A 27,982-nucleotide genomic window follows, 5' to 3' on the forward strand; every position below is an offset into this window, starting at 1 on the left:
GGGATAACGGAAGGCGGTGAAAAGGGCGTGGTTATCATTAGATTGGCAGCGTCTTCATCCATTGGCATGAGGAAGCTCTGAGACAAACGGCCCAGTTGGCCAATAGATATGAAGCCTGGGTCCTGCGCGAGCCAATGCAGTCGGGAGGCGGGCCTCGGTTGTGAGTAGTAGGGGCCCGGGCAGGGGATAACCGCGGCTTTCGCGGCTTCGGACGGTAGCAGCTCCCTGAGCCTTCAGTTACAGTGTTGGCCGCCGCCATGAGCTATACAGGTGGGCCCGGCGGGGTTGGCTGTGGCGGGCTCGGGGAGGGAGAGACAGTGATGTGCCGGGACCGCTCTGGATTCGCCCGCGCCTCCTCGAGGCCGATACACTGTCCTCTTTGCGGTCACAAAATGGCGCCGGGGGCCGGTTACCTCAGCTTGCGCCCCTCACGCCGTGGTGCCTCCAGTCTCGGTGCTTGCAGTCTCAAGTCTCAGCTCCCGACCCCCGGAAGCCCGAATCCGTGGACCGCGGCCCGTCGCCTGAGCCCTCAGCTCTCTCCATCTGCTTCCCTGGCCTAGCCTCCTCATACTTAGATGCTACAGGCCTCAAGGGGCGATTCAGATCCCTCCGCAGACGCAGCTATTCTCGCATGCCGCACCCTCCCCAGTGTAGTCTCTCTGCAGAATGGCGCAGCCACCCCACTCCACTGCAGCCCGTTTGCCAGCCCCAGCCCGGAGAGGCGCCAAGGCCTCCGGAAGAAAGTCTTTGAAGGCATTGAGTAGAGTGGGGAACCTTGGGTGCTCAGTCTGAGTTTGAGCTTTGCAGAATAATGGAGTTTCCCGTTGATTCATTCAACGTCTGTTAATTCCATTATGTTAGATGCCCAGGAAACTGACAAGAAATTTCTCCAGCAGCTTATAGGCAAGGGCGAACCTTAGGGGAATAGATGCTTTTAGGGTGAATTCTGGGGCGGTCAGTATTCTGATGGTGGCTTGCGCTATTATTTGTGTTGATTGGAGGGCACACTTGAGCGGAGACCTGAGTGGAATGAGGCAGTTGGTCCAGGGAACCCTTGTCATTAAAGGCCATGGACAGGAACTACCTGATTTGTTAGATCTACTGGGGAGGCCAGTGGGATTTGAGCGAAGGGACCAGATGGATAACGAGATCAGAGAAAGGGAGACCCTGTGATATGCTTTTGGCAGTTGTAAATCATTTCTGGGTGTACTCAGAAAAGCTGCCTGGCTTGGCCTTAACAGTAATCATTGAGGGGTCTCAGCCATAGACTATCTCCCCTTTGGATGGTTAAAACAAGCTTGAACATGTGTGGTTGCTGGGTAACCTAATTGTATTCTGCTCGGAATGTTAAGGACTGAGATTGGAACCTGAGCCTCTAGGGCTCGTTTGTGTTTGTTGTCTTAGGCAAAAAGGTGGTGCCAGTCCTCACTCCTCTTGTTCCCAAGTCTTGACAGGAACCTCAGTTTTTCAAACAACCATCCTTTGGCCCAGTGGTTCTCAACCATAGGCCATTCTTCACCCCTTTGCCCCACCCTACCCCCAGATATTTTTGGTTGTCATCTGGAGATGAGACCTGAATGCATCTGACAGAGTACCTGAAATGGCTGCCAAACATGCTACATGCACAAGATGATCCCCACCACAAAAATTATTTGACCCCCAAACATCAGTAATGTTAAGGCTAGCCAGCTTTGCCCTAGCCTTTCCAGTAGCTTTCCTAGTTAAGGAGAAAAGGCAGTTGTTGCTGATATCTCTAGAATTGAAAAGTAGATCTTTTTAATATCTGGAAGACAACTCTATAGTTTTTAGGGGCAGGACTGCAGCAAAACCAGAAAATGAATATGGTTGGTGTGGTGGGGTAACTTAATGGAACGTGTATTTACATGGATAAGGAAATTGAATTAGAGAGGTCCGTAAATGGCCAAGTCTGATTTGAACTCCACATCTTACAGGCTCTAATTCTGGGTTTGAATGGGCATGAAGTGACCAGATATATGAGGTTATGATTAGTTTTTCCTTGATTTTGATCAGCTGAGAACCACAGTAACTTTATCTCTCTGCTTTTTATAAAGCAGAACACAAAAGCAAATGCAGTTTAAGTTATATTTGCTTTTAAAGACAAGTTATAGAGACTTTGAAGCAGGAGTTGCCATTGTTGCCAAGCAAAGAAGATGGTGATAATTTTTTACTTTTGAATAACTGGTCCAATGTTTGAACCCAGTTATTTTCTGTATAATTGGGAAAAGAAGCTCTAGCATTGAGGGAGCAATCTAGCAATTCATTGAGCATCTAGTATGATGGGAGCAATGAAGAACAGAACGGAAAAATCCAGAATCAGTCCTTCAAACAAAGGGCCAAAATGCTATCATTCTTTTCTTTAAAAAAAAAAAAAGATTTATTTATGCATATAAGAACTGGGGTGTAAACAGAGATGTGGGGGGTGGGTGAGAGGATTCACCACAGAGACTGGACAGCAGAACAGGCAGATCTACAGAAATAGACTGCTGAGGGGAGCAGCGGGCGTGACAGAAGTCTCCTGCACCACCATATGGGTTGCTCCCTGGCCAGCCAGCTGGGTATGGAACTTGTGCTGCAGTGGCTGGTGATTGCTTGATAGCGCTGTCTTTAACCCCTGCGCTATTAGGAAGGCCCCCAAAACGCTATCATTCTTTTTCATAGGACCATTATCACACAGTTTCTCTGTGTTGGGAGTGCACAGCTGGTATAACTGGTTGGGTCTGGCTTGGGATCTCTCATGGGGTTACATATAGGATGTTAGCTGGGGGTTAGTCATCAGAAAGCTTGATCAAGACTAGAGGATCTAACCTCCAGGGTGACTGAACATCACATAGCTTGCAGGTTGATATTGGCTATTGTGTACCACAGGTCTGCTGGAGCGTCCTCATAGTTTGGTGACTGATTTCTCCCAGATTAAGTGACCCAAGAAGAGTAAGGTGGAAGCCTCAGAAGTCACACTCAGTAGTTTCTGCTGTATCTTACTGATCACATTGGCTACCCATTTGTTTGGGAAGGGATACCATACTGTTGGGAAGCCATCTTGGAAGCTGGTTACCCAGAGGTTGAAGGCACACAACCTGGAATTAATTCTGATTGCCATTAGTTTTTGTTACTGTATATCATTCCTTCAAAGAATTTCCTTTCCAAAAATAAAGAGAATAAGACTAAGAAGCTTAGTGTATTTGTGCAAAAAAAGAGTTTGATAGGGTGACCAAGAAGGTGCTGTGATGCATAATTATAAACCAATGGGCTGACCTTTAGCTTCATAGGTCCAAAAGCTAATTTGCTACCCAAAACTGCTCAGGTTGATAAACCAAGAGAAGAATGATTTATGAACCAGACAAGAATTAGTTCATAATTGCCTAAAGAAAGTCCTGCTCCAGGCAGCTCTCCTGCCTGCCTGTGACTATGCAGGTGCCTATTTTTCTATCTCTGAGCAGCTCTTTCTGTCCGCTTGGTCTATGTAAGTGTCCTTTTCTTCCCTTTCCCTTTTTATATCATAAACTTGCCCTTTTGGATTTAAAAAAAAAAAGTCCTGCTCCAGAAATGGAGAAATGGTATTGTGGGAAAGGCAGAACTAGAGCAGCGGTTCCCATTAAGCTCTGAAGGTTTGATGGATTGATTATCTTTCCTTTTTTCCTAGGGAAGAACCAGGGCCCCTATATTTCCAGCTTTCACACTATGTTCCAGTATATATTCCTTTCAACAGGAATTGAATTATGTTAAGTTCTGATTGCCTCTATAGTATCTACAAATGATGTTACCGAAAGTTTGGGACCATCTTGCTGGTGGCCCTATTGCTGAACAAATAGATTTCTAGAAGCTAATTGAATAAACAGCAGAGAAGGCAGGTTTATGTGTGAGGTTTCCCCATGGGTGAACTGTCCAAAGAATGTACTCCGTATTCCTTGGGGATAATTATAAATCATTGCAAATTTCATTTCCTTACTCTGAGACCAAGATAAGGGTGGAACTACTGACCGGTGCTGCTGGTTGGTATGCTTTGGAACCCTAGCTTTGAAAGAACAGCATTCCACAGCACCTCCACTGGGATCTCAGGCAGCACCCTGTAAACACATTTTTGCATCAAGTGGGGTAAAGAAAGATTGTACTGTCCTCACAGGCTCAGTCTTGCCCCCAAGTGTGTATTGGCGCCATATTTGAGGAGAACACTTGGTTTTCAGACCCTTTTAGGACTTTGGAATTGTAGTGTAAGGGATCTTGGCCTTGTTCCCTTTGTTGGCAGTTGTGGGGATGAAATGAAATAATGCAGAGAAACCTCTTAGCGCCCTGTGGGGAAAACACTTATTCAGTGTGGCTGCTATTGCTAACATCTTTGTTGCTCTGGTCTTAGGAGATGAGCTACAGAGACTGTTAACAAATATGTGAATGCCTACCCTGAGGAAAGGTATTTGGGATACTTTTGTTATGAATAAGTAATTGAAGGCTCTGGCTTTAACTTTTAGGTCATTCATTGGCTCACATTAGAAATAGGCAACGCTGGGCCTCCCCTGGTGGTTCAGCGTTGAGCGCTGGGCTGCGAAGCTGCCTGCAGCCTCTGCAGCACCGGTTCAATCCCCAGCCTCCGGCAAGGGTCCCACATGGCATGCAGACCTCTCCTGCCGCTCCCGCTGCTCCCCTCTGCAGTGTATTTCTTTGGTCTGCCTGTTCTGCTCCCGGCTCTGGCTCTGGTGAAATCTCTCACCCTCCCACGCTTCTGACTACCCAGTACTTGTATAAATTAATAAATAAATCTTTTAAAAAAAGAAATAGGCGAATACTGCCTCTTATATTCGAAATAGGCAAATATTTTCTCTTATGTTATCCATCATAATTTCAGTGCCAAGGGTGAATTTTTTTTTTTTTTAAAGATTTATCTATTTATTTATACAAGCACTGAGCACAGTCAGAAGTGCAGGAGGGTAAGGGAATTGAGCAGAGCAGACAGGCTGACAAAGTACATGCTGAGGGGTGCAGCGGGCGGCAGGAGAGGTCTGTGCGCGATGTGGGACCCTCGCCTGGCGGCCAGGGATCGAACCGGTGCTTCTGAGGCTGTGGGCAGCTTCGCAACCCATCGCTAAACCTCTGCGCCACTGGGGAGGCCCCGGTGAATCTTTTTTTAATTGTATTTTTAATATTTTTGGTTTACAATGCTGTTAAAGTATTTTTTACTTGTTATTTATTATTCTTTTAAGATTTACTTTATTTATGCATACAAGAACTGAGGTGTAGGCCGGGGGAGGGGGGTGGTAAGAGGATTCACCAGAGACAGAGTGGGGAGCAGAAGAGGTGGTGACTGAAATACACTTCTGAGGGGACCAGTGGGCGAGACAGGAGAGGTCTGCTGGGCCATGTGAGTTAGCTCCCTGGCCGGGGATCAAATTCGTGCTGCAGTGGCTTCTGATAGCTTCATAGTGCTGAGGTTAACCACTTGCACCACCAGGGAGGCCCTGTTAAAGTTTGTGTTTTTTTGAAGATTTGTTTATTTATGCATACGTGAACTGGGGTACGGGCCAGAGGTAAGGGGTCGGGGGTGAGGGGGGTAAAAGGATTCACCAGAGACAGAGTGGGGAACCGAATAGGCAGGTGAGACAGGAGAGGTCTGCTGCACCATGGGTTGCTCCCTGGCCAGCGGGGATCAAAGTATTTTTTAAATGTAATTTTAAACATCATATTACAATTCATCATAATCTGCTGCAATCAGCATTTAAGAGCAGTGGTTTCTGATAGTTTCGAGTTTTCCTTACCTGGTAACTAATTTATTCTAGTTTAAGAAATAGTTCGAGAGTTGAGAAAATAGAAAATTATGTATTATATAAAATATTTATTCCCTATAAGCATGCTGGTCTCAAGTAGTCATTTTAAGAGATAAATGTAATGCACGCAACTTTTATGAGAAAACTGAAAAGTACAAAGCAGTTTCTGTTTGAGATTTGGGAAGAGGCAAGAGGTGTTCGTTATTTTACTATTCTTCGAAACTAACCTTTACTTGTTTGAAGTAGAGGCAGCTCTCTGAGGGTTTTCTATAAACATCTTCCTTATTTAACTGAATAACCTCAGGAGTCACTCATTTATCAAAATGAGATACTGATTTAAAGTGTTACAAAATTTTTATCCAGCTCGTTTGGTGTCACAATTTAAACATAATCTGCCTTTTCATTTGTTAATATAGTCTGGAGGTGTAGTTAAAATATTAGAAGCTAGAATTTTTGGTAACTTTCCAATGAGGAAGGCCTGCCAGCCAGTCTCCACCAAGTCTTAAATTCTACTAGTCTTAGGTCTTCCTCATGCAGTTTGTTTGGGGAAATTAACCATATTGTGTATATGTTTAGGCTTTGTGCAGGGATCTGAAACCACTTTGCAGTCGACATACTCAGACACAAGCTCTCAGCCCACCTGTGATTATGGTAAGTGTGGACCCCTTGGGAACCAAAGGGTGAGTACTCCGCCTTCCAGTGGTAGAGCAGTCTGATGTCTTTTTTTTTTTTTTTTAAAGTTACCTATAGCTTTGCTGTCACCTTGTCTCGCTTTTCTTAATGCACACTTGTATAAAACAGTGTGGTAGACTGCTAGAATAGCTAATGCTTCTCTCTGAGGCAATTGTGGGAAAAAGGTCTGTGTTATTGAGCAAGCTGGAATTATTGGGACTGTAAATGATTGGGACTTTGCCTTTTTAGTATTTGGTAAAGTACCTGTAGTCGGTGACCACAGACTGATCACACACAATCCAAAGGATTTTTCAGAGCAGAAACCAAGCCATGACCCTACCCCTAGCATAGTACTTAGAGAGTCTGCCGGTTTGATTCTAACAGGCTTTTAGGACCATCTCAAGCCAGTGGGCTTCTCCACTGAAGGTTGAGGGAAAACCTCCCAGAGATTTCTCAAAGGTGGACAGACTAACTCTAAATTCAGAAAACCATCCAATAAAACATATAACTGTTCTGTGAATGTGCTTCAGCATTCAGAACTGCTAAAAGCTGATCTTCTCATGGTTTGTGACCTTAGGTGTCTGTTAAGAGGAAATCCTCTTTAGAATTAATAAGGAAAAATGTTTTGATTACTGAGATAGGTCATTTGTTTTACTAACAGTGTTTGGGGAAAGACTGGGCCTATATAGTAACATTTCTTCAGGAGTCAACTGAATAAATAATGGACATAAATAAGCTCCCTGAACATTAGCAGCTAGTTCTAGGGCATCAGGGAGATATTGTTTTAAAATTAACGAGGGGGCGCGCAGCGGTTGAGCGCGGGGTTGCGAAGCTGCTCACAGTCTCTGCAGCGCTGGTTTGATCCCTGGCTGCTCCCCGGCCAATGGAGGAGGGTCCCGCATGGCACGCAGACCTCTCCTGCCACCTGCTGCTCCCCTCAGCAGTGTGCTTCGGTCCTTTTGCCTGCTCTGCTCCCCGCTCTGGCTCTGGCAAATTCTCTCACCCTCCCGTGCTTCTGACTGTACCCAGTGCTTGTATGTATGTATGCATGTATGCATGTATGCATGTATGTATGTATAAATAAATAAATAAATAAAAATCTTTTAGAATAAATAAATAATAAAGTAGAATTAAGGAGGTCTCGATTATAAAGAAATTTGGTTGTATGGCTTCTGTTATCCTGCCCTCCCCTGCCTTACCTCTTTTAATCAAGCATAGTCCCAAATTACACATCTTTTTGGAATTATTTTCCCTCTAGTTCACATATTCCAGGTACAAGATTTTATCCAATGTGCCTTTGGCAATATTTTCTCCCAGACTGTGACTTGTCTGTTTGGTTTTTTGTCAGTGTTTTTGAGGAACACAAGTTCTTTGTGGGGGGGGGGGGGTTACGATTTATTTTATTTATTTATGCATACACAAACTGGGGTGTAAGCCAGAGGTTGGGGGAAGGAGTTGAGAGGATTCACCAGAGACAGAGTGGGGAGCAGAACAGGCTTCATAGTGCTGAGACCAGGGAGGGCCTCGATCTTTTTTTACTAGATTGTGATCTTGGTGTTGTATCTTTATGTCTGAGATTTCTTCTAATTAGCACTTCAGCTGTTTTGTAGTTTTAAGTTTTGCATTTTTTCCGTGGTCTATTTTGATTTAATATTTCTATAAGGTATGCAATGTAGTTTAAGGTTATTTTTTATCTCTTTTGAAAATCAATTGCACATATCTGTAGGTCTGTTTGTGGTCTCTAATTTTGTTTCTTGATCTGTGTATCTAAGCAACACTTTTTTCACACAGAAGAACTGGGGTGGAGAGCAGAACAGGCAGATTTACTAAAATATACTGCTAAGGGGAGCGGTGGGTAAGACAGGATTGGTCTGCTGCGCCGTGTGTAGGTTAGCTCCCTGGCCAGGGATCAAATTCAGGCCATAGCAGTGATAGCACTGAGCCTTAACCCGCAGGCTACAAGGGGGTTCCTATGACCACACTTTTGGTAAATATTTAGTAAGTCTTGAAATCAGTTAACATGAGTCCTCTGAGTATGTCCCTTTTTCCAGAATAAATTTGGATATTCTAACTTCTTTTGTATTTGTATATAAGTTTTAGAATTGGTTTGTCAATTTCTATAAAAATTCCTGCTGATATTTTGAATGGAATGGCCTTGAATTTATACATTATTTTAAGAGAATTGACATTTTAAGAGTATTGCCTTCCAGTCTATGAACACAGTATATCTACTCCATTTTATTTAGATCTTTGATTTCTTTCATTATTTTGTAGTTTTCAACACAGATCCTGAACATATTTTGTTTGATTTACACCTAAGTATTTCATGTTTTCAATAAATGATACTGTGGTAAATGATACCTTCTTTTTTAAAGCTTTTAAATTTTCTTAAATCATTGTTCACTTTTGTACAGTATTTGATTTTTTCCCTCAGATGCAGTCCTTGTAAATCTCCCACCACCATATCACCCACTGACTACAGTCCCTTGTGCCCTTCCCTCCCCTATTTTGTTTCTTCTCCCTCTCCTGTGAGGATGGAAGTGAATTCAAGTATTCTTTTGGAAGGAGCAGGTCCCAGAGAGTCCCCAAAGCCATAATAGACATAGGCTTCCCCCTGTAGGGACCCAACTTGGGAGCCTGTCAGGGGTTCTGAGTTGCTCCAGACCTAGCAAGTAGCACACAGGGAGTGCTTGCTTGAGCCCTGTCATAGCAACCATCAGGCTTGTCCTTCTGTTCACAGAGTTAATGCCCACTCTTGCTTCTCTTCCTAGTCATTTTTCACCCATTCTGTCAGGTTTCCTGGCAACTAAAACCTGGGAGGAGCATAATACAGCCTCACAAGCAGAGCCTTGATGGATCTGCCTTTGCCTCCCACTCCTAGCTCCTTTTGAATAGCTAGTGTCCCTGGTGCAAACAACCATTTGATCAGGCTCTTGTTAGATGCCAGAGCTAAGTGTGCAGTATTCCTTGTGCGACTCTGCCAGCTTCTCTTCTTGCCTTATCTTCTTTGCTGCTGCTTCCTTGTATAATTTCCTGTTCCTCGTTGTTCCTGGCTGTGCTCTGCTTGGTAGTGACTCCTTTAAACAATCTGTGCTGCAAACCTAGGTCCCTAGGTTTGTGTAATAGTTGTTAAGTGAATGAATGAGAAACCTTTACTTTGGTTTCTCCAGCCCTTCCAAAAAACAACTGACTTCTCTTATGCACACAGTTTGTTAAACACCTCCCTGTTCTGTTTGTGCGCGGGATTGAGGAGGAACCCAAGTGCAGGGTCCTTCCCTGGTATTCCTTCTCACAGTGGGCACTCTTGGTTTCGTGTAGCTGAATTCTGCCATTCATCATGTGCCCTCAGTGAACTCTGGTCCCCTGCCTTGGAGTGAGCATGGTCTGTCTGTCTAGAGGGCAGAGTAGGAAGCAACTCTCAGGTCCCACTAGAGTCTAGGAACATGATCCCTTGTTTTTGTGGACTCCCCTTTACTCAGTTTCCAGTTGACTTTGCACATTGTCAGTTCTCAGTGGCTTTATGTTCTGAAGGAATGAGTTTTTTTCCTGCTGCTGTGAGAAAATCTAGATAATATCTAGTTTGTAATCCAGATTATTCTCTCAACAATTTCTTCAAGCTGAGAGTTGTGTCTTGTTTTTCCCTTGCTGATGTGTTCCATGTTCCGGCAAGGAACAGATGGACCTCTCTGTTAAGGCAGACATTTGGGGGATTAGTGTGGTCAGTTTCTGTTCTAGATGGCTTTTGTTGGGTTATTTGAATGACATAATTTCATAGTGGGTGTGGACTCTTTGCTAACTTGCTTGTACAACACAGAGCCTATGTGAGGCACCAGAAGCCACTCTCTTCTTCCCCTGATTAGTAATTGGCTGGCGGCATGTAGTACTCTCCTAATTCTGGCTCTTTAAGGAAGTAGTATGGGAACCAAATTTTTAGCTAAGAGTGTTAGGAATGGGAGGCTTATTAAATAGCAAGTGATTAGAGCCACAGAAATCTGGTACCAGGACAGAGAGTGGTCTGGGATGAGTATGTGGTGCTCTCAGACTTGCCACTTCTTATTAGGGGAGTTTCAGTCACCTGTAAACAATCAGATGCTGGGAATCACTGTCTTTGTTTAAGAAACTGGTTTTGTATTATAAGCAATTGTAGATGTAATTACCTTTTTGTTTTTTTATAGGCTATGGAACTTGGAACTCTGGGACAAACAGAGGCAAGTATCTTCCCATGATTACTTTCCTGTCCCTTAGAATCAAACTGGTGGTGTGTTTTTACCACTGTCCATCTTTGCCAGAGTGGAGGGGAATGTGCCTTTGGGGGCTCAAAGGTTTCTGGGACCAGCTGTTCCTTAACATGACATATTCATCAGAGTGACTTGGGCCCACCCAGCCCCTAGTAACTAGGTTCTCCAGCTTATCTCTTTGACAGAAGATTTCCTTGTCTCTTTGTCTCTCTATTGGCCTCTCCTCTCCCTTCTTCCACCATCTCTGTCTCCCTCATTGCAGGCTACGAGAACTATGGCTATGGCTATGGCTATGGCCAGGATAACACCACCAACTATGGGTATGGTATGGCCACTTCAAACTCTTGGGAAATGCCTAGCTCTGACACAAATACAAACCCCAGTGCTGCGGGTAGCGCCAGTGCCGATTCCGTTTTGTCCAGAATTAACCAGCGCTTAGATATGGTGCCGCACCTGGAGACAGATATGATGCAAGGAGGCATGTATGGCTCAGGTGGAGAAAGGTGAGTGGGTGTCTGCCTAGTAGCTGAGCCTCTGCAGGGGTACTTCCCACCTGCTTCTGTCTCCCTCTTTGAACTGCCTCCTGTTTCTGCTTCCTTTCTCCTTACTCTGTTGCCGGGTTTCCCAGAGACTGCCACACTTCCTTTTTCTGGCATGTGTGTTCCCCCATCCCCACAGCTTCTCCCCCAGCTTATAGAGGGAGGAATAAGCCCACACCCTGGACTGTCTGGCACACTGTGCCCTCTAAATGGCTCTTCTTAGGTGCAGAGTATTTCTCTCTAGAGACAGCTTGCCTTTTTTTTTTTTTTTTCTTTTTAATTTATACAAGCACTGGGTACAGTCAGAAGCATGGGAGGGTGAGAGAATTCACCAGCGCCAGAGCGGGGAACAGAACAGGCAGACTGACGAAATACACTGCTAAGGGGAGCAGCGAGCATGGCAGGAGAGGTCTGTCGCACCATGTGGGACCCTCGCCGGCGACCAGGGATCGAACCCGCGTTACAGAGGCTGCAGGCAGCTTCGCAGCCCAGCGCTCAACTGCTGCGCCTCCAGGGGAGGCCCTCTAGAGACAGCTTTTGTAGTCTCTGACAGACTGCATCCTGCATTGTAATTTGAGTTTACCAAAGTATGAAGGCAGAACAGGAAAGATTGGGTTGAGTGTGAAGGGTGTTATGAACCTTTGGGCTAACCATAGTGATCTGGGCTGTCCCCACAGAAGGAACAGGGCAGATGTAAACATTTCTCGGCCACTCATTGATGCCTGATAAATGTTGAGCCTCTGAATTGCTATTGTGGAGAACTTTTGTGGACTTTGTTGTTAACAGAAGTAAAGTGACCCACGGGCAGGTCACATCCCTTTCCTGAAGACACCAGTCGTTAAATGGTGGAGCTGGCCTAATACCCAGAGCTACCTGCTTGCTTGCAGCATCACAATTTGTGACTGACAGAATTTATGCTGGCCTAGGAGTTCTTGTGCCCTAGTAAGAGACTTCAGTGAGGAGGATACATGTGTTTCTAGCATAGGATGGTGTGAAACGGTCTAATGACTCCAGCAGACGTGCCTGGGAGTATAGAGTATGAGAATGGGCATGGCCAGGCACTAGTGAACCCCAGTGAGGCTCCAGGGCCACTGAAGAGCAGAGGGTACCAAGAGGACTTGTGCACTTGGACTCTGTGTGGCAAACAAAAATGTGAGGGGGGTTTGCAAGCACATCCCTAGCCCTCATACCTAGCAGTCATAGTATTTAAAGTGGAACCTTTGCAGGACTTTGAACTCCTGTTGCTCTTGGTGCTAGCTGCCTGTGTACCGCCTGGCCACAGCCTGGAACTGGGGAGCAGGAATGAGGAATAAAATGGCAGTTGGGTAACTCTAGCTGCTTCCACAGCTGCCGGTGTTTCTCAGCTGCCTACCTCTGGCAAGAAGGGATCCTTGCCTATGAGACATGGGGTCTGGGCCTATGAGGTGGACTGCAGCCATGATTAGAACTCTTTCCCAGTTGCTGTGTAGAGTTTGACTCACCCCCACTCCCACCCGAGGCCTCAGGGTTGATGTATAGAACTTTTCTTCTAGTCCCTGGGCAAGCTTGCGATTTTCCTGGGAAACACTCCTCTTTTCCTTTGGAGTGGTGAGTGACTTTAGAGGGTTTGGGGAGGTTATCCCAAGCATAAGGTATGAGACCAGAACAGGATTTCTTATGGACATTATCAGCCTGTCAAATGAGCATTTGTGTGTTTACTGCAGGATGCTAGGATACTCAGCTTTGTTTCTGAAGAGGGCTACTACAACCACAAGTCATGTTTTCAAACATGTGCTATGGGCTAAAGGCTATGGAGTGTCTCTGCCCCTAACAGGCCTACTCTATCTCAGTTGTCAGCCCTTCTTAGGGTCCCCTAGAAGGTGTGTAGCCACATATAGGCTGGGCAGTGTCATCACTTCTAGAACTCTGCTTCTGAGATGCCTTTTAACTGCATTTCTGAACATTGAGCCTCTGACAAGGTGGGATTGGTGCTGTTAGAGGGTTTCCTGCCCTAGGACAGGGAGGTTTGGGGAGGGCAGGCGCAACAGATTCAAAATAAGAGCTGTGGGCTCTGGGGCTCCCCTGATGTTTGGCACCTGCCTCTGCAGATACGATTCCTACGAGGCCTGTGACTCCAGGGCTGTCCTGAATGAGCGAGACCTGTACCGGTCAAGCTATGACTACAACGAGCTTGACCCTGAGATGGAAATGGCCTACGAGGGCCAGTATGATGCCTACCGTGATCAGTTCCGCATACGTGGTGGTGACACCTTCGGCCCTCGGGCCCCAGGCTGGGCCCGGGATGCTCGGAGTGGCCGGCCAATGACCTCCGGCTATGGGCGCATGTGGGAAGACCCCATGGGGGCCCGGGGCCAGTGCATGCCTGGTGCCTCCCGGCTGCCCTCCCTCTTCTCCCAGAACATCATCCCCGAGTATGGCATGTTCCAGGGCATGCGTGGTGGGGGTGCCTTCCCAGGCAGCTCCCGCTTTGGTTTTGGGTTTGGCAATGGCATAAAGCAGATGAGGCGGACCTGGAAGACCTGGACCACGGCTGACTTCCGGGTGAGTGGAGAAGACCTTCCATTCTGGCCCTTAATTGGGTAAAGCTAGGGGCTCAGAACCACCTACCCTGACCCAGCTTCCCCTTTCTGACCCAGACCAAGAAGAAGAAGAGAAAGCAGTGTGGCAGTCCTGACGAGCCAGACAACAAAGCAACCCGTACTGACTGCTCAGATAACAGTGATTCAGATAACGGTGAGCTGGGACACTGGGCTCCTACCCTCTGCCCTGTGGGATTCCTAGACTGAGCTCACCTCTCTTCCCTTTCAGATGAGGGCACTGAAGGGGAAGCTGCAGAGGGCCCTGAAGGCACTGAGACTATGGAAAAGGTCTCCAGAGCAGTAAGTGACCCAGGTCTTGGTTCTCTCTACAGGTGGGGCCTTGTGATGGGTGGGCTGAATTAGGCCCTGTGCCTCAGAGCAGACTCTCCATAGGGCCACACAGTTGATGTATAGCATCAACTCTGCAAGCAACTATGACCAGCACAAGCAAGCAGAGGTCTTGGGGGAGAGAACCCAAGTTACAGGCCAGAGGCTTGCTTCCTTTATTGGAAAATGGTGGAATGAGCCCTCTGTGCAAGGGCTATTTGGGGGGTGTGAGGCTCCTAGCCCAATGCCTGGCACCTAGCAGGGCCTTGTCATTATAATTATTGTAAACAGGTTCACTTTAATATTGGGTGTCTGAATCTTCATTTTAGGAAGAAGATGAAGATGGAAAAGAAGAGGGAAAGGAAGAAGGCAAAGAGGATGCAGAGAAGGGTGAGTCTTCTCAGTGACCTGGTGATAGCTGGCTCTTCCAGGTGCCTTTTTCACAGTGGGGAGGGGTCCTGCTGGAGGCAAGATTGTAACAGATACTAAGCTAGCTTGACACTTTTTGTGTGGGCCCAGGGCTGGGACTGGGGCTGACAGGGAGCTTTTCTTCCTCTGCCCATTTCTTACTCTTTCCCTCTTCCCACACAGAGTCTGTGGGTGGCAATGGTCCCTGACTCATACATTGGTTTGTCTATAGGTGGGGGCAGGGAGCAGAAGTTGGGGAAATCAACTTTTGCGACTTTGGCACATCCCAGCCCTTAGTAACTCAAAGTCCCAAATATTCTGACTGGTGTCCAAGTTAGGATTCTTGGTACAGTTGTTATGGCTCTGGTTTGCGTGTCCTCTCCCTTAGCGCCTCTCCAGTCCCTGTTGGGAGTCCGTGTCCCCCCATGTGAGTGATGAGCGCCAGCAAGTACCTAACAGTAAACCTAGCCTCAGTCCACTATTGCCGCGGTGCCTGGTTTGGGGTGGGCAGGGCCATGTGAACTTTGGAGTCTTTACCCCGAGAGCTGCACTGAGGCCTTAGTCTCCCTGCATCCTGCCGCCTGGCCCCTCTGAACTTGTGCCAGTGTCCCCACCAAAATAGCCTCTTTTCCCTTCCAGTCTCCCTATAGCCCACTGCAGAGTATGTCCTAGAGAGCGGTGGGGTCAGTACATGTCCTTTCTTAAGGGCCTAGGCCATAAGACCAAAACTGATCCTTGCCAGCCCAGGGTTCCTAGCCCTGCTCCTGACCAGAGACCTTGCTTGAACTGCTGCTCTCAGAATAGATCCTCTGGAGTACATGGAAAGTGATCCAGCCAGAGGCAACAGGACCACCTTGACCTGGTGGAACTAAGCTCACGACTGTGCCCCTTTATTCCCACAGGAGCACTGACTACCCAGGATGAGATCTGCCAGACCAAGCGCAAGTTGCAGGCAGGCAAGAAGAGCCAGGACAAGCAGAAAAAGCGGCAACGAGACCGCATGGTAGAAAGGTAACCAGCTTCCCTCCACCCCTTTGCCTCTGCCTCAGTGTGGGGCTGCTGCCAGGAGAGCAGGGCCATAGCTCTGCTGCCTCACCGCCCTCTGGCCTCCCCTGGGAGCCGCCGCCTGCTCGGCCGTGCATGGACCCTGCTTCCCGCCAGGGCCAACTCCCAAGGGCTGATTCATCCCTGCCCCTCTGCGGCTGCCTGGTGACCGCTAGCGTCTTTGATCTGAGATCCGACACTGCTCAGCACCGTTGCCCAGAAGCTCCGGCGCTAGGTCATTCGGCACACAAGCCTGAGGTGCACTGGGGGCCTGATGCCCCTGCGGGAGGGGGCCAGCTCATCAGAGACTTGAGGTCCAAAGCACCTATGCCAACCCAACTAGCTGCCAAGAGGCCGCCGCCGCCGTGCCCAGGAGAGATGGCAGCACCTGTGGGCTGTGGCAGCCGTGGGCCTGCCCTCTGCCCTGCCCGCCTGCCCTGTCAGGATGGGCCTGTCTGCGGCTGAGCCCTTCACGCCCCTTGGTCGGGTCTGTCTGCCCTCAGGGCTCCCGCACTGGCGCTTGCCTCCTCCTCCTCCGCCTCAGACTCTTGCTCTTGCTGGACCTTCCTCAGCCTCGCCGGCGCCTGGCCCCTGGGCTCTCCAGACAAAGCTGACCCCGTGGCCCAGATAAGGACGTCCGGCAGAGGTAGGGACCCGCCCCGAGGCCTCGGTGGCGGCTGGCCTCCTCCGCCCCTTGCCACGGCGGCCTGCTCCAGCCCAGGCCCCAGACCCCGGGCTTCTGCTGTGGACACCAGGCCCAGACAGAGCACCTCGCCCAGGTGACTCCAGGCTGCCCTCTGGCAGGCCAGGCGGGCGCCCTCTTTCCAGCTCAGACTGGTCTCTTCTCAGAAGAGGAAGATGAGGCAGCAGGTGCCCAGGCCTGCTTGCCTCCCATCCCTCCCGACACCACCCCCAAGCATTCTGAGCAGAGGATGGGCTGGGCCTTTCAGTTCCCCAGACCCCAGAAGGAAGATGCAGCACCTTTTCGGGCCCTGCCTCAGGACTGCGTACTCCACTCTGCACCTCAGGGCTGCCTGGCTCACGCCAGGGCATCCTTCCTTCCGGTCCCCAGCTGGGCCAAGTGCACAAGCTCCTGCCCAGCCTTGGTAGAGATGCCCTCCGGCAACCTTCCAGCGACTCCTTGCCTGTTGCAGCAGATGCTGCCTCAGGCTTCAGCCTCCTGCCGTGGGAAGGAAGAGCTTCCCTGCCCCTACGTTGCAGTAATTGCAGCCTACAGACTTTCTGTCCCTTTCTACTCCCAACCCCACTGGTCCCAGCCTGTCCCCCTGCTGGGACCACACTTCAGAGACCCGTGAGCAAGGCCTGTTCAGGGCTCACAGCTGGGTTGGGTGAGGCGGCAGCACTATTCACCCCATACCCTCGTGACCTCAGTTCTTCATTTCCCTCCTATGGCAGGATACAGTTTGTGTGTTCTCTCTGCAAATATCGGACCTTCTATGAGGATGAGATGGCCAGCCACCTGGACAGTAAGTTCCACAAGGAGCACTTTAAGTACGTAGGCACCAAGCTTCCCAAGCAGACAGCTGATTTTCTGCAGGTGAGCCTTGGAGTGGCATATATGCACCTCTCTTAGCAACTCAGGACATGGAAAGCCCACGTGAATCTTGGTATCTTTGGCAGGAGTATGTTACCAACAAAACCAAGAAGACAGAGGAGCTTCGAAAAACCGTGGAGGACCTTGATGGCCTGATCCAGCAGATCTACAGAGATCAGGATCTGACCCAAGGTGAGGAGGCTCTATCACACCAGGCAAGGGCCTCACTCAGCCTGCTGTCCTCGCCTCTCAAGATGGGGTTACAATATCCCTCTGTTCCCCCAGAGAGGCTCAGAGAGAACAACCTCAATCCCACGTGGAAGTGACAGGGTACGGTGAGAAACTGGTCTGATATATGTCTTAAGCACCAGAGAACCAGTAACAACTACCTGTTTTTCCCCTATAGAAATCGCCATGGAGCATTTTGTGAAAAAGGTGGAGGCTGCCCATTGTGCAGCCTGTGATCTCTTCATTCCCATGCAGTTTGGGATCATCCAGAAGCACCTCAAGACTATGGATCACAACCGGAACCGCAGGGTGAGTTTCCCTCCTTCTGTCTTTTGGATTGACTACGGCAGGTTCTGGGGTTATACTTTGCGGTCCCTGAAGAACTGACTGCAGGGAGTATGGAAATGACAGATGTAGACTTCTTTTCCAGTGCAGTCAGCATAGCTTCAGATAAGAGGTATGGGAAATGGGGGCTCACCTGGGAGAAAGTGGTGTCAGAGCTGAACCTTAAGGAGCAATAGACTGTAGGATGTGGAGACCTTCATGTCCCTAAGGACCAATGACCAGAGACATTCAGAAACCAAACATGGAGAAGTGTCCAGGCAAGTGTTGCTGGTTATGAGGTTGGACTTCAGAGCTTCATCAGGACTTAGGACTGGGTTGAGGAGTCTGGCCTTGATCCTGTAGGCAGCGAGATTTCTTAGTGGGGGACTGCCAAGGTTAGAATTAGTGTTGATTTACAGACCTGGTGCTGAGGAGGGAGGTGGAGGACAATGAGGGGCTGCTGCAGTCTTAAGACAGAAGAGTACCTTCACGGTGGGGATGGATGGAGGAGCACTTTGGGGAAGTGAATTGGAGGTTGGCATAAGGGTGTGCACAGGAATCTGGGATGTCTCAACTTTTCTAGTTTTGGTAACTAGTAGATAGGGTGCTAGGATAAGGGCAGTATGTGGTATAGGGAAAGGAGCAAGTTTGACAGAAATTGACCAGTGTGTATCTGCTGCCAGAGTGTTTTTTGGTTGAATGTAGGTAGCTATTAGCAGTCATGTACAGGCTTTGCAGTACAGAGAGCTGAGTGGTCCAGTACCAGGTATGAGCTAGAGAAATATTTGGCTGCCATTACTTTGGAGGCTGACTCATAGGATTTATGAGCAAATGAGCTAGCTAAGGGGCTCAAGTGTAGGAAATAACCTTCCTTCAATCTTTCCATGTTCAAATTCATCTCTGGTCTTTCTCAGTGCAGTCATTTTCAGCAGTGGGATGGAGTTAGAAGTCTGACTTAGGTGTTTAAAGAGATTCAAAATTGGCAAATGCAGGCCTCCCTGGTGGCGCAAGGGGTTAAGCACAACACTATGAAGCAATCCACAGCCACTGCAGCACAAGTTCGATCGCCCACCGGCCAGAGAGAAAACCACATGGCGAAGCAGGCCTCTCCTGTCTCGCCCGCTGCTCCCCTAAGCAGTGTATTTCAGTCCATCTGCCTGTTCTGCTCCCTGCTTTGTCTCTGGTGAATATACACACACACACACACACACACCCCAACCCCACCTCCACCCCGGCCTGTACCCCAGCTCTTGTTTGCATAAATAAATTTAAAAAAAAAAAAAAAAAGATAGGCAAATGCTTCTGAGGAATCTGGAATGGTTAGCATTATGTTCGCTGACTTTTACAACAGCGCAGCTATAGGAACCTTGCCAAGATTCTTGGGCTGGGAGCTGATAAGGGGTAGGGAGAAAACAGCAGATTATGGAGGATGGAATGTGCTTGGCATTAAAAGTTTAGGAAAATCTAGAGGAAATGACTAGTAACTAGCAAAATACAAACTGAAAATTAATCCTAAAATGTTCCTGTGCAAATTTTATTGTAGACATGTTATAATTTCTCTCAGGTATGTATCTACGAGTGGAATATATGGGTAAAGTACATATTCTTTAACTTGTTGAGGAACTGCAACACAGTTTCCAAAGTGACTGCAACATTTTTTTTTTTTTTAAGATTTATTTTTACTTATTTATGCATACAAAAACTGGGGTGTTGGCCAGAGGTACAGGGGGTAAGAGGATTCGCCAGAGACAGAGTGGGAAGCAGAATAGGCACATCTACCAAAATACATTGCTGAGGGAAGCAGCGGGCAAGACAGAAGAGGTCTGCTGTGCCATGTGGGTCAGCTCCCTGGCCAAAGATTAAACTCATGCCCCATTGGCTGGTGATAGCTTGATAGCACTGAGACTTTAACCCCTGTGCCACCAGGGAGGCCCCTGAGTTAACTTTTGTATGTGGTGTGAGGTACAAGGATCCATCTTTTTTCCATTGGGTCCAACTATTCCATGTGGCTCTCAAGTTGAAGAGAATATTCTTTCCCCATTGAATTGTCTTGGCACCCTGTCGATAGTCAGTTGACCATAGCTACATAGGTTTATTTCTGGACTGTCAGTTCTATTCCATTCCTTCATACCTTTCTTTTTCCACACTGCAGCTTATAAGATGTCCCTTCTTGGTAACATTTTGTTTTACTGTCCATTTTGTCTGATAATAGCATAGCCAGCTCAGCTTTCTTATTGTAGATGTTTGTATCTCTTTTCACATTCTTTTACTTTCCATTTATTCATTTTTAAAATTTGTTTACCCAATCATTCTCCGCCATTTGATTTGGTTGTTTAATCATTCTTGGTGTTTTTTTTTTAAGATTTACTTATTTATGCATACAAGAACTGGGATATAGGCCAGAGGTGTGGGGGGGGTGAGAAGATTCACCAGAGACAGAGTGGGGAATAGAACAGGTAGATTGAAATACACTGGTACAGTGTGTTGAAATACAACAAGTAGTGAAATACACTGCTGACACGAGCAGCAGGTGAGACAGGCGAGGTCTGCTGCACCATGTGGGTCACTTCCCTGGCCAGGGATCAAAGTCATGCTGCAGTGGCTGTGGACTTCTTTATAGTGCTGCGACTTAACCCCTTGCACCACCAGGGAGGCCCCTGATGTTATTGGTTTTGCATCTGTTTTTCTTTTATTCCTTTTTACTACTGGAGAAAGCAGAGAAACCCTGAAAGGCACAGGTTTGTTAAGAGAGGCCTACATGGTTGCAGGCAGGTAGCCTTGAGGAGATTGAGGAGAGCTGCCTCCGCTGAGGGAGGTCAGTGAAGAGAAGTCCCGGCATGGTACAGGTCACAGACAGGCAGGAAGCGGCTGCCCTGCAGAGGGAGAAAGTTGGTGAAAAGAAGCACCTGCATAGTCACAGGTAGCCAGAAGGATTGCAACTGCCCCTTCTTACTGGATTTTAGTAGCTTTTCCTCACCAAATGTTTCTTCCTTTGCTATATATGTCCTTAGGGCTAATTCCAGAGAGTTTAGATTTATTTTTTGTAATAGTTTTCATTAGTTTCACTGGGGAATAAATTTTCATTTTTTGAGGCTGCTATGCCAGAAGTCTTGTCTGTTTACTAATTTATGTCTATGGAAAGCCCCCTTTTTTAAAAAAAATGGAAAAACCCTTTTTAACCTTAATTCCAAAATCTGGTAAGGACAATACCAAAATAGAACTGTAGATTAGTTATTAATTATCTAGTAGTGAGTCAGATGTGTAATGCACTGTAAGTAAAATGTGTTTCTGGAATACAAGGATTAGTCAATAAGAAATTTAACAACATTATCAGTATAAAATATTGAACTGAAAGCTATATGCAAATGTTGTGATTATTTTTCTTAGGAAAAACAAGTGATTGCTGCAGGGTGTTCTTAGAGTTAGTGGATTTTGGTAAGGAGATAAAAGATTCAAGATAACATAAAAAAAAGTAGTAGTTTTCTCCAGATTAATAATAACCAGTTTGAAACAGGAAGAAAGATCTATTCACAGTAACCACAAAATGTATGAAATATCTAGATATTAGATTTTATGAAACAAGACCTCAACAAATGGAGGAACGAACATACTATGTTCTTAGGTGGGAGAATTAATAACAGAGCAACCATTCTCCCCATGCTGACGTAGGTGGTTAGTGCAATTCCAGTCAAAATCAGGGCAGGAGGGGGTTGGATGAAATTATTTTATCGTTTTATATTGTAGATTAAGTCTGATAATGAAAATTATCTAAAGAGCAGTAGTGAGTTAGGGAACTTAATAAATTTCATATGTTTGCATCTACTATGAGAATGAAGACCATTCTTCGCAATCTGTCAACTGTCAGAAAATCTGACATCTCTCTTGAAGGAACAAGCATATTGTGAAGGGCGCCAGAGGCACCCTGCAGAGGAACTTAAGTCATATCAGTGTCTAACTCAGTCCCCTTAGAAAGAAAAAGAAGAGGCTTTAGGTTGACAAATGGTGGAGAAATAGAAAATAACTATACACTGTTTGACCCATCATGTACAGTACACAATCAAGGGTTTTGTTCCCTGGGCTTCCATTACAGAATGACATCTGTGTATGCTTATTTCTCCATTAATGTTGTTATTTAAGAGATTCGGTCCCTTCTTGAAATAAAAATTTCTTGGGCAAAAAATGCATTTGCAGGGTTCAGATGAGGCCAGGAGTTGCTTTTTCATTATGTCAAGCCAAGAAAGATGAGTTAATTCTTAAAGAAAACAACATTGAACTTGCATGAAATTCAGCAAGTGACAATGGTTAAAAAAAGGGTATCAGGGGCCTCCCCGGTGGCGCAGCGGTTGAGCGCTGGGTTGCGAAGCTGCCCGCGGCCTCTGCGGCACCGGTTCGATCCCCGGCTGCTCCCCGGCCACCGGAGGAGGGTCCCACATGGCGCGCAGACCTCTCCTGCCGCCCGCTGCTCCCCTCAGCAGTGTACTTCGGTCCTTCTGCCTGCTCTGCTCCCCGCTCTGGCTCTGGTGAATTCTCTCACCCTCCCGCGCTTCTGACTGTACCCAGTGCATGTATAAACAAAATGAACAAACAAACAAACAAACAAATAAATAAATAAATAAATAAATAACATGCCTCTATAAAAAAAAAAAGGGGGGGGTATCAGGAAATTTTTGGATCGTATCTGCATTTCTGAAAAAGGAATAGTTAAGCAGGCTAATGAGTAACATTTCAGTTGCCCAGTTACAGAAATAGCAAAATACTTGATACCTCAGACTTATCTGTGATACATCTGTAAGATACATTAAAAGACATTTATTGGGGGCCTCCCCTGGTGGTGCAGCAGTTGAGCGCTGGGTTGCGAGGCTGCCCGCAGCCTCTGCATCACCAATTTGATCCCCAGCCACAGGCAAGTGTCCCACCAAAAAAAAAAAAAAAAAAGACATTTATTGATTTGGGACTTTTACCTTAAACTGATTGCCCTTTCCAACTATTTAGCAAGTAAACAGTTCAGAAATAAATTCTAGTGTGCTATAAAGAATAAGAAGGGGGGGCCTCCCTTAGTGGTACAAGGGGTTGCATCAGCACTATGAAGCTATCTGCAGCCACTGCAGCACAAGTTCAATCCCAGGCCAGGAAGCTAACCCACATGGCGCAGCGGACCTCTCCTGTCTCTCCCGCTGTCCCCTCAGCAGTGTATTTATTTCAGTCCATCCGTCTATTCTGCTCCCTACTCTGTCTCTGGTGAATCCTCTCCCCTCACCCCGGCCTACACCCTAGCTTTTCTATGCATAAATAAATATTTTTTTTATTTTAAAGAATAACAGAAGGGGGGGCTCCCCGGTGGCGCTGCGGTTGAATGCTGGGCTGCGAAGCTGCCCGCAGCCTCTGCAATGCCGGTTCAATCCCTGGCCGCTGGCGAGGGTCCCACATGGCGCACAGACCTCTCCTGCTGTGCCCACTGCTCCCCTCAGCAGTGTACCTCGGTCCTTCTACCTGTTCTGCTCCGCGCTCTGGCTCTGGTGAATTCTCTCACCCTCCCACGCTTCTGACTGTACCCAGTGCTTGTATAAATAAATAAATAAATCTTTTTAAAAAAAAAAAAAAAAGAATAACAGAAGGAACAGAAGTTTTTGCTAACGGGACTTAATGGGAGAATTGGCTTGAATCTGGTTTTTGAAGGACTTCAAGGGTGTTTTCAGGCAAGATGAATATGGTTCAGGTATAGGTAACGTGGTTGTTTGTCATTGGGTGTAGAACTTTGGGAAGATCTATAATTTTCCAGAGTATTAAATTTGAGGCAAGTATATGCCTGAGTCACTTGTCTGTATACCAGTAACTTTGTGAAAAGGCAACTGAGAAAAAATGATAATGGAGACTTAGGAGAACTGGAAGATGCAGGGCCTCCCTGCCACAGGGGTTAAGGTCTCAGCCCTATTAAGCTATTGCCACTGCAGCATGAGTATGATCCCCAGCCAGGGAGCTAATCCACATGGTACAGCAGACCTCTCCAGGAGTGTATTTCAGTAGATCTGCCTGTTCTGCTCCCCATTCTGTCTGGTGAATCCTCTCATCCCCTGTACCTCTGGCCTACACACCCCAGTTTTTATATCAGTTCTTATATACATAAATAAATAAAAATAAATGTGAAAAAGAGAACTGGAAGATGTAGTTTTTCAAGTTCATGATAAACACAGTGCCAATTTTCTAATCCTTGTGGGTTTTTTTTTAATATTTATCTATAGAAGAACTGGGTATAGGCCAGAAGTGTGGGTTGTGAGAGGATTCACCAGAGACGAATGGGAAGCTGAAGGGGCAGATCCACTGAAATATACTATGCTAAGGAGAGCAGCAGTTTAGACAGGAGAGGTGCTGTGCCATAGGTGGGTTAGCTCCCTGGCCAGGGATCAAACTCAGGCCACCAGGGAGGCCCTCCTTAATGTTTTTAAATTGAGCAAAAAGAAATTAAGAAGACAGCAACCATCTGGAATATGTAGGTCTTACTGCGATGTTAGGTCAAATGAGTAAGCCGTGTTTTGTTCTGTTTTTTAAAGATTTTTTTATGCATATAAGAGCAGGGGTACAGGCCAGAGGTGCGGGGGGGTAAGAGGATTCACCAGAAACAGAGTGGGGAAACAGAACAGGCAGACTGACTGAAACACACTGCTGAGAGGAGCAGCGGGCGCAACAGGAGAGGTCTGCTGCACCGTATGGGTTGCTCCCTGGCTTGCTGGGAAGAGGCTGCAGATTGCTTCATAGTACAGTGCTTAACCCCGTGTGCCACCAGGGAGGCCCGAATAAACCGTGTTTTTTAAGGAATTAGGAGACACTTAAGGATTTAGTAGTCTTTAATTTGATGATGGTTAAGTTTTTTTGTTGTTGCATAAATCAACCCATTTATTATAGGATAGCAGGTGGAGCTTCTGGACTTACAATTCCTTCAGTCTTCTGTACAGCAAAAGTAGTGGTGTAGGTCCGGGCACCCACCAGCTTTTATGCAGGAACCACAGTGCCAGATCTCTACAGTTGGTCTCTTCATCTTGATTTTCCCACAGAAGAAGCAAGTATATTTAGCATGCTGGCTGATTTCAGTTATTTCAGTTTCTTCACCATTTTCCTGAGGGAGGCACCATAAAATGGGTCCTATATGTGACAGTATATAGCTTGGTGCATTTGACCATGTTGCTGCAAACTATGTCTGAGCTCAGAGTAATAATGGTTTCAAAAAATGTGGACGAAATACTCTAGCATTGGCTTTGAAATATATGAGCTGGTGTTGGAGTAAGCATTGGATACAATTTTGGTGAAACATTATCCACAAACTGAAATTTGTTGAAGCTGAACAATGGGTAGGAATTCATTATACTATTCCTACTTAAAGTTCTGAAATTTTTTCACGGGTGGGGGTAAAATAATACAGAGCCACTACACAGAAAAACAGAGTATTATTGGCACAGTAATCTAACAGTGAAACCAGAATGAATAGTCTAGTGAGAGATCCCAATATGTTTGGGGACTTAGTATTTATCAAAGGTAGTCCCTTATCTGATGATTCTGAATTTTTGAATTTCAGAACAGCTTCATGGTTCAATCATAAATATCCCAGATAAGATCTGAAAAAGTGCCTTGTAGTTGAACCATCAATAACAAGTAACTTGGGCCTTCCTGGTGACACAAGGGGTTAAGTCTCAGCACTGTGACGCTATTAGCAGCCACTGCAGCACAAATTCAATCCCTGGCCAGGGAGCTAACCCACATGGCACAGCAGACCTCTCCTACCTCGCCCACTGCTCCCCTTAGCAGTGTATTTCAGTTGGTGTATTATGCCTGTTCTGTTCCCCACTGTCTCTGATGAATCCTCTCACCCCCCACACCTCTGGCCTACACCTCAGCTCTTATATGCATGAATAAATAAAAATAAATCTTTAAAAAACAAAAAAGGCAAGTAACTTGTATAAGTGGGGTAAAGATGATTTCCAAAATCAATGTCTGCTCATTCGGCCTCCGAGTGAGTTTTAGGGGAAACTTTTCCCCAAAAAAGTACGTTAAAAACTTTTGATTTCAGATTTGTGGTTAAGAAAATGCAGACTTATGTGTCAGTTCAACGAGGAAACAATAGTTTGTCATATAAATTTCTAGAAAGGAAAGGTGGATCCCTACCTTACCACATACTAAATCACAGAAATCGTAAATATGAAAAGAGATAATATTTAGAAGTTTGTTTACCTTGAGGTTAAGGAACCGTTCCTGAGCAAACCAGGAACCCCAGAGCTCATGGATATGCCTCATAGGATGGAGGTGGAGGGGGGGATAGCAGAAATACCCAACGCATGATGTCTAATTCAGTGGGGAGGCAAAACAAATACCTTTATTTTAATAGAGGTGGAGGAAGCACCACTTCGAACTTAGCAGTTTTCAGGCACTATCATTTTGGAGAAGTGGTATAATAGAATTAACACCAGCATAGAAATGTTTTAGTTTATTTTGGTGGTGGTTACTGTAGCACAAATTGGAAACAATGTAAATGTGCCTTGGGGGAAGTGTTGTGTCCACCTGTGTGCCTAAAGGGAGGAGTTGGAGGATGTCTTGGTGAGTGACAGAGGAACTGGTCTTTAGTAGTATCCTACTTATGCATCTTTAACTTGTTTCACTTTGAGCATGCATGATGTCTATTAATATTTTCCCCAAATAGTATAGAAAATGTGAAGAAAAAAGGTGAAAGTGGGGTAAGGGAGTAGAAACAGCAAGTGAGATGGCTTTCTGAAATAGGAAGTAATGTGTTGGCTGGGGCGCAACAGCATTCCTAAGGGTGGGCTCTAACCCATTTCCAACAAGAATAGATTCATCATTTTCTGTCTATGGCTTTTATACTTGGCATTAACTATATAATGATCAAAGTGAGAGTTGCCTGTGCTCTCACCACTGAGGAACTCAAACATTTTGGTGTAAATTGTCCCTGATGAAAAGGCTCTGGCATGCTCTGTGCAATCCATCACATGCCAGGGTAGAGAGAGGGTGCCCCCTTTTAAGGTCTGCATGGTATTCTTTTGACTATGATTTATGTAACTTCTTCACAGAACATTTAAGTACTTATGTTCCAGTTCTACAAACCAGTGTTGCATGCTTGTTTCTAATAATTAGGATAGATTCCAGGGAGAAATTGCTGAGACACATTTTTACTTTTGATATATTTTATAAATTACTTTCTGGAAAATAAATTGTTGACCTCACCAGCCAAGTAGAATTGTCTGCCTTCATCCTCTGTTTAAAGGACATCTATCCCTTAAGTGTGTTCCGTTTGATATTTGTACTCCTGCTTTCACATTCTTCCTATTGATCCTAAAAAGCTCCCTGTATATGAGCAGTTGGATCCTTGTTTATGGGTTACACATTTGGCTTTTAATAGGTTTCTTGATTTCATTATAGTTTTTGTAAGCAAATCAGCTTTCTGCAATTCGGCTGTAAAGACCTATGTCTTTAATTGATGACCTACAGTAAGTATGGTGTGAAGGATGGCGCATTTGAGCAGAGATCAAATCAGGCCACGGCCCTACTCTTGTACCCAAGGTACACTTAAGATCTACAAAATCCCGTGTGATCTTTGCTGAGCCCTGGGTGAAGGTATACAAGTGCGGGAGGGCGGGTCTGATCTGGTGGGACAGGGAGGAGGGGGTTGGTGCTTTCCCACTGCCTAGAGCAGCCACTTCAGTTCTGCCTGCCTTACCCGCAGCTGATGATGGAGCAGTCTAAGAAGTCCTCATTAATGGTGGCTCGCAGCATCCTCAACAACAAGCTCATCAGCAAGAAGCTGGAGCGGTACCTGAAGGTGAGGCGGGCCTCACGCCTACCTACTAGGTCCCTGGTCTTGTGGGGTCCTCCCTTCAGTATCTATGCCCCTTCTCCCGCAGGGCGAGAACCCCTTCACAGACAGCCCAGAGGAGGAGAAGGAACAGGAGGAGGCCGAGGGGGGCACTCTGGACGAAAGGGCGCTGGTCGATGCGGCAGCGGGCGCGGAGGGTGCAGAGGGCGCGCCGGTGCAGCCCCCCGTACCCCCAGAGCCGGTCCCAGAGGCCGTGACACCACCGCCGCCGCCGCCCCCAGAGGAGGAGGAGGAGATCGTACCCCTGCTGGGTGGCGCTCTGCAACGCCAGATCCGCGGCATCCCGGGTCTCGATGTCGACGCCGACGACGATGAGGAGGGTGGCGGGGGCCACCCATGACCCGGGTTTGGGGCGGGCGGGCCCGCGGGGCCCCAAACTGGAAGCCAACCCCAATAAAGTGATTCCCACCCTTCATCCCG

General features: G+C 46.7%; 1 protein-coding gene across 4 annotated transcripts; it reads left to right on the plus strand.

Moving 5' to 3' along the window:
* AKAP8L (A-kinase anchoring protein 8 like) lies at positions 1-27,973 on the plus strand. Of its 4 annotated transcripts, XM_037506041.2 has the most exons (15): positions 1-160; positions 6,351-6,425; positions 10,622-10,654; positions 10,947-11,004; positions 11,107-11,187; positions 13,311-13,764; positions 13,860-13,956; positions 14,032-14,102; positions 14,459-14,519; positions 15,440-15,548; positions 16,998-17,139; positions 17,223-17,328; positions 17,543-17,673; positions 27,413-27,508; positions 27,591-27,973. In XM_037506041.2, exons 1-15 carry the CDS (start codon positions 109-111, stop codon positions 27,900-27,902), a joined length of 1,878 nt encoding a protein of 625 aa, XP_037361938.1. In that variant the 5' UTR covers positions 1-108; the 3' UTR covers positions 27,903-27,973. The 4 variants fall into 4 exon arrangements, with proteins under 4 accessions (XP_037361938.1, XP_037361934.1, XP_037361936.1 ...); XM_037506037.2 differs by having other exon boundaries at positions 10,947-11,187; XM_037506039.2 differs by lacking the exon at positions 1-160 and adding an exon at positions 167-270 and having other exon boundaries at positions 10,947-11,187.
* The last annotated feature ends 9 nt before the right edge of the window (positions 27,974-27,982 follow it).

The sequence above is a fragment of the Talpa occidentalis genome, unplaced genomic scaffold (genome assembly GCF_014898055.3).
Source record: "Talpa occidentalis isolate TD23 unplaced genomic scaffold, MPIMG_talOcc4v2.1 talOcc4.12, whole genome shotgun sequence".
In the NCBI taxonomy this organism is placed as follows: Eukaryota; Metazoa; Chordata; class Mammalia; order Eulipotyphla; family Talpidae; genus Talpa; species Talpa occidentalis.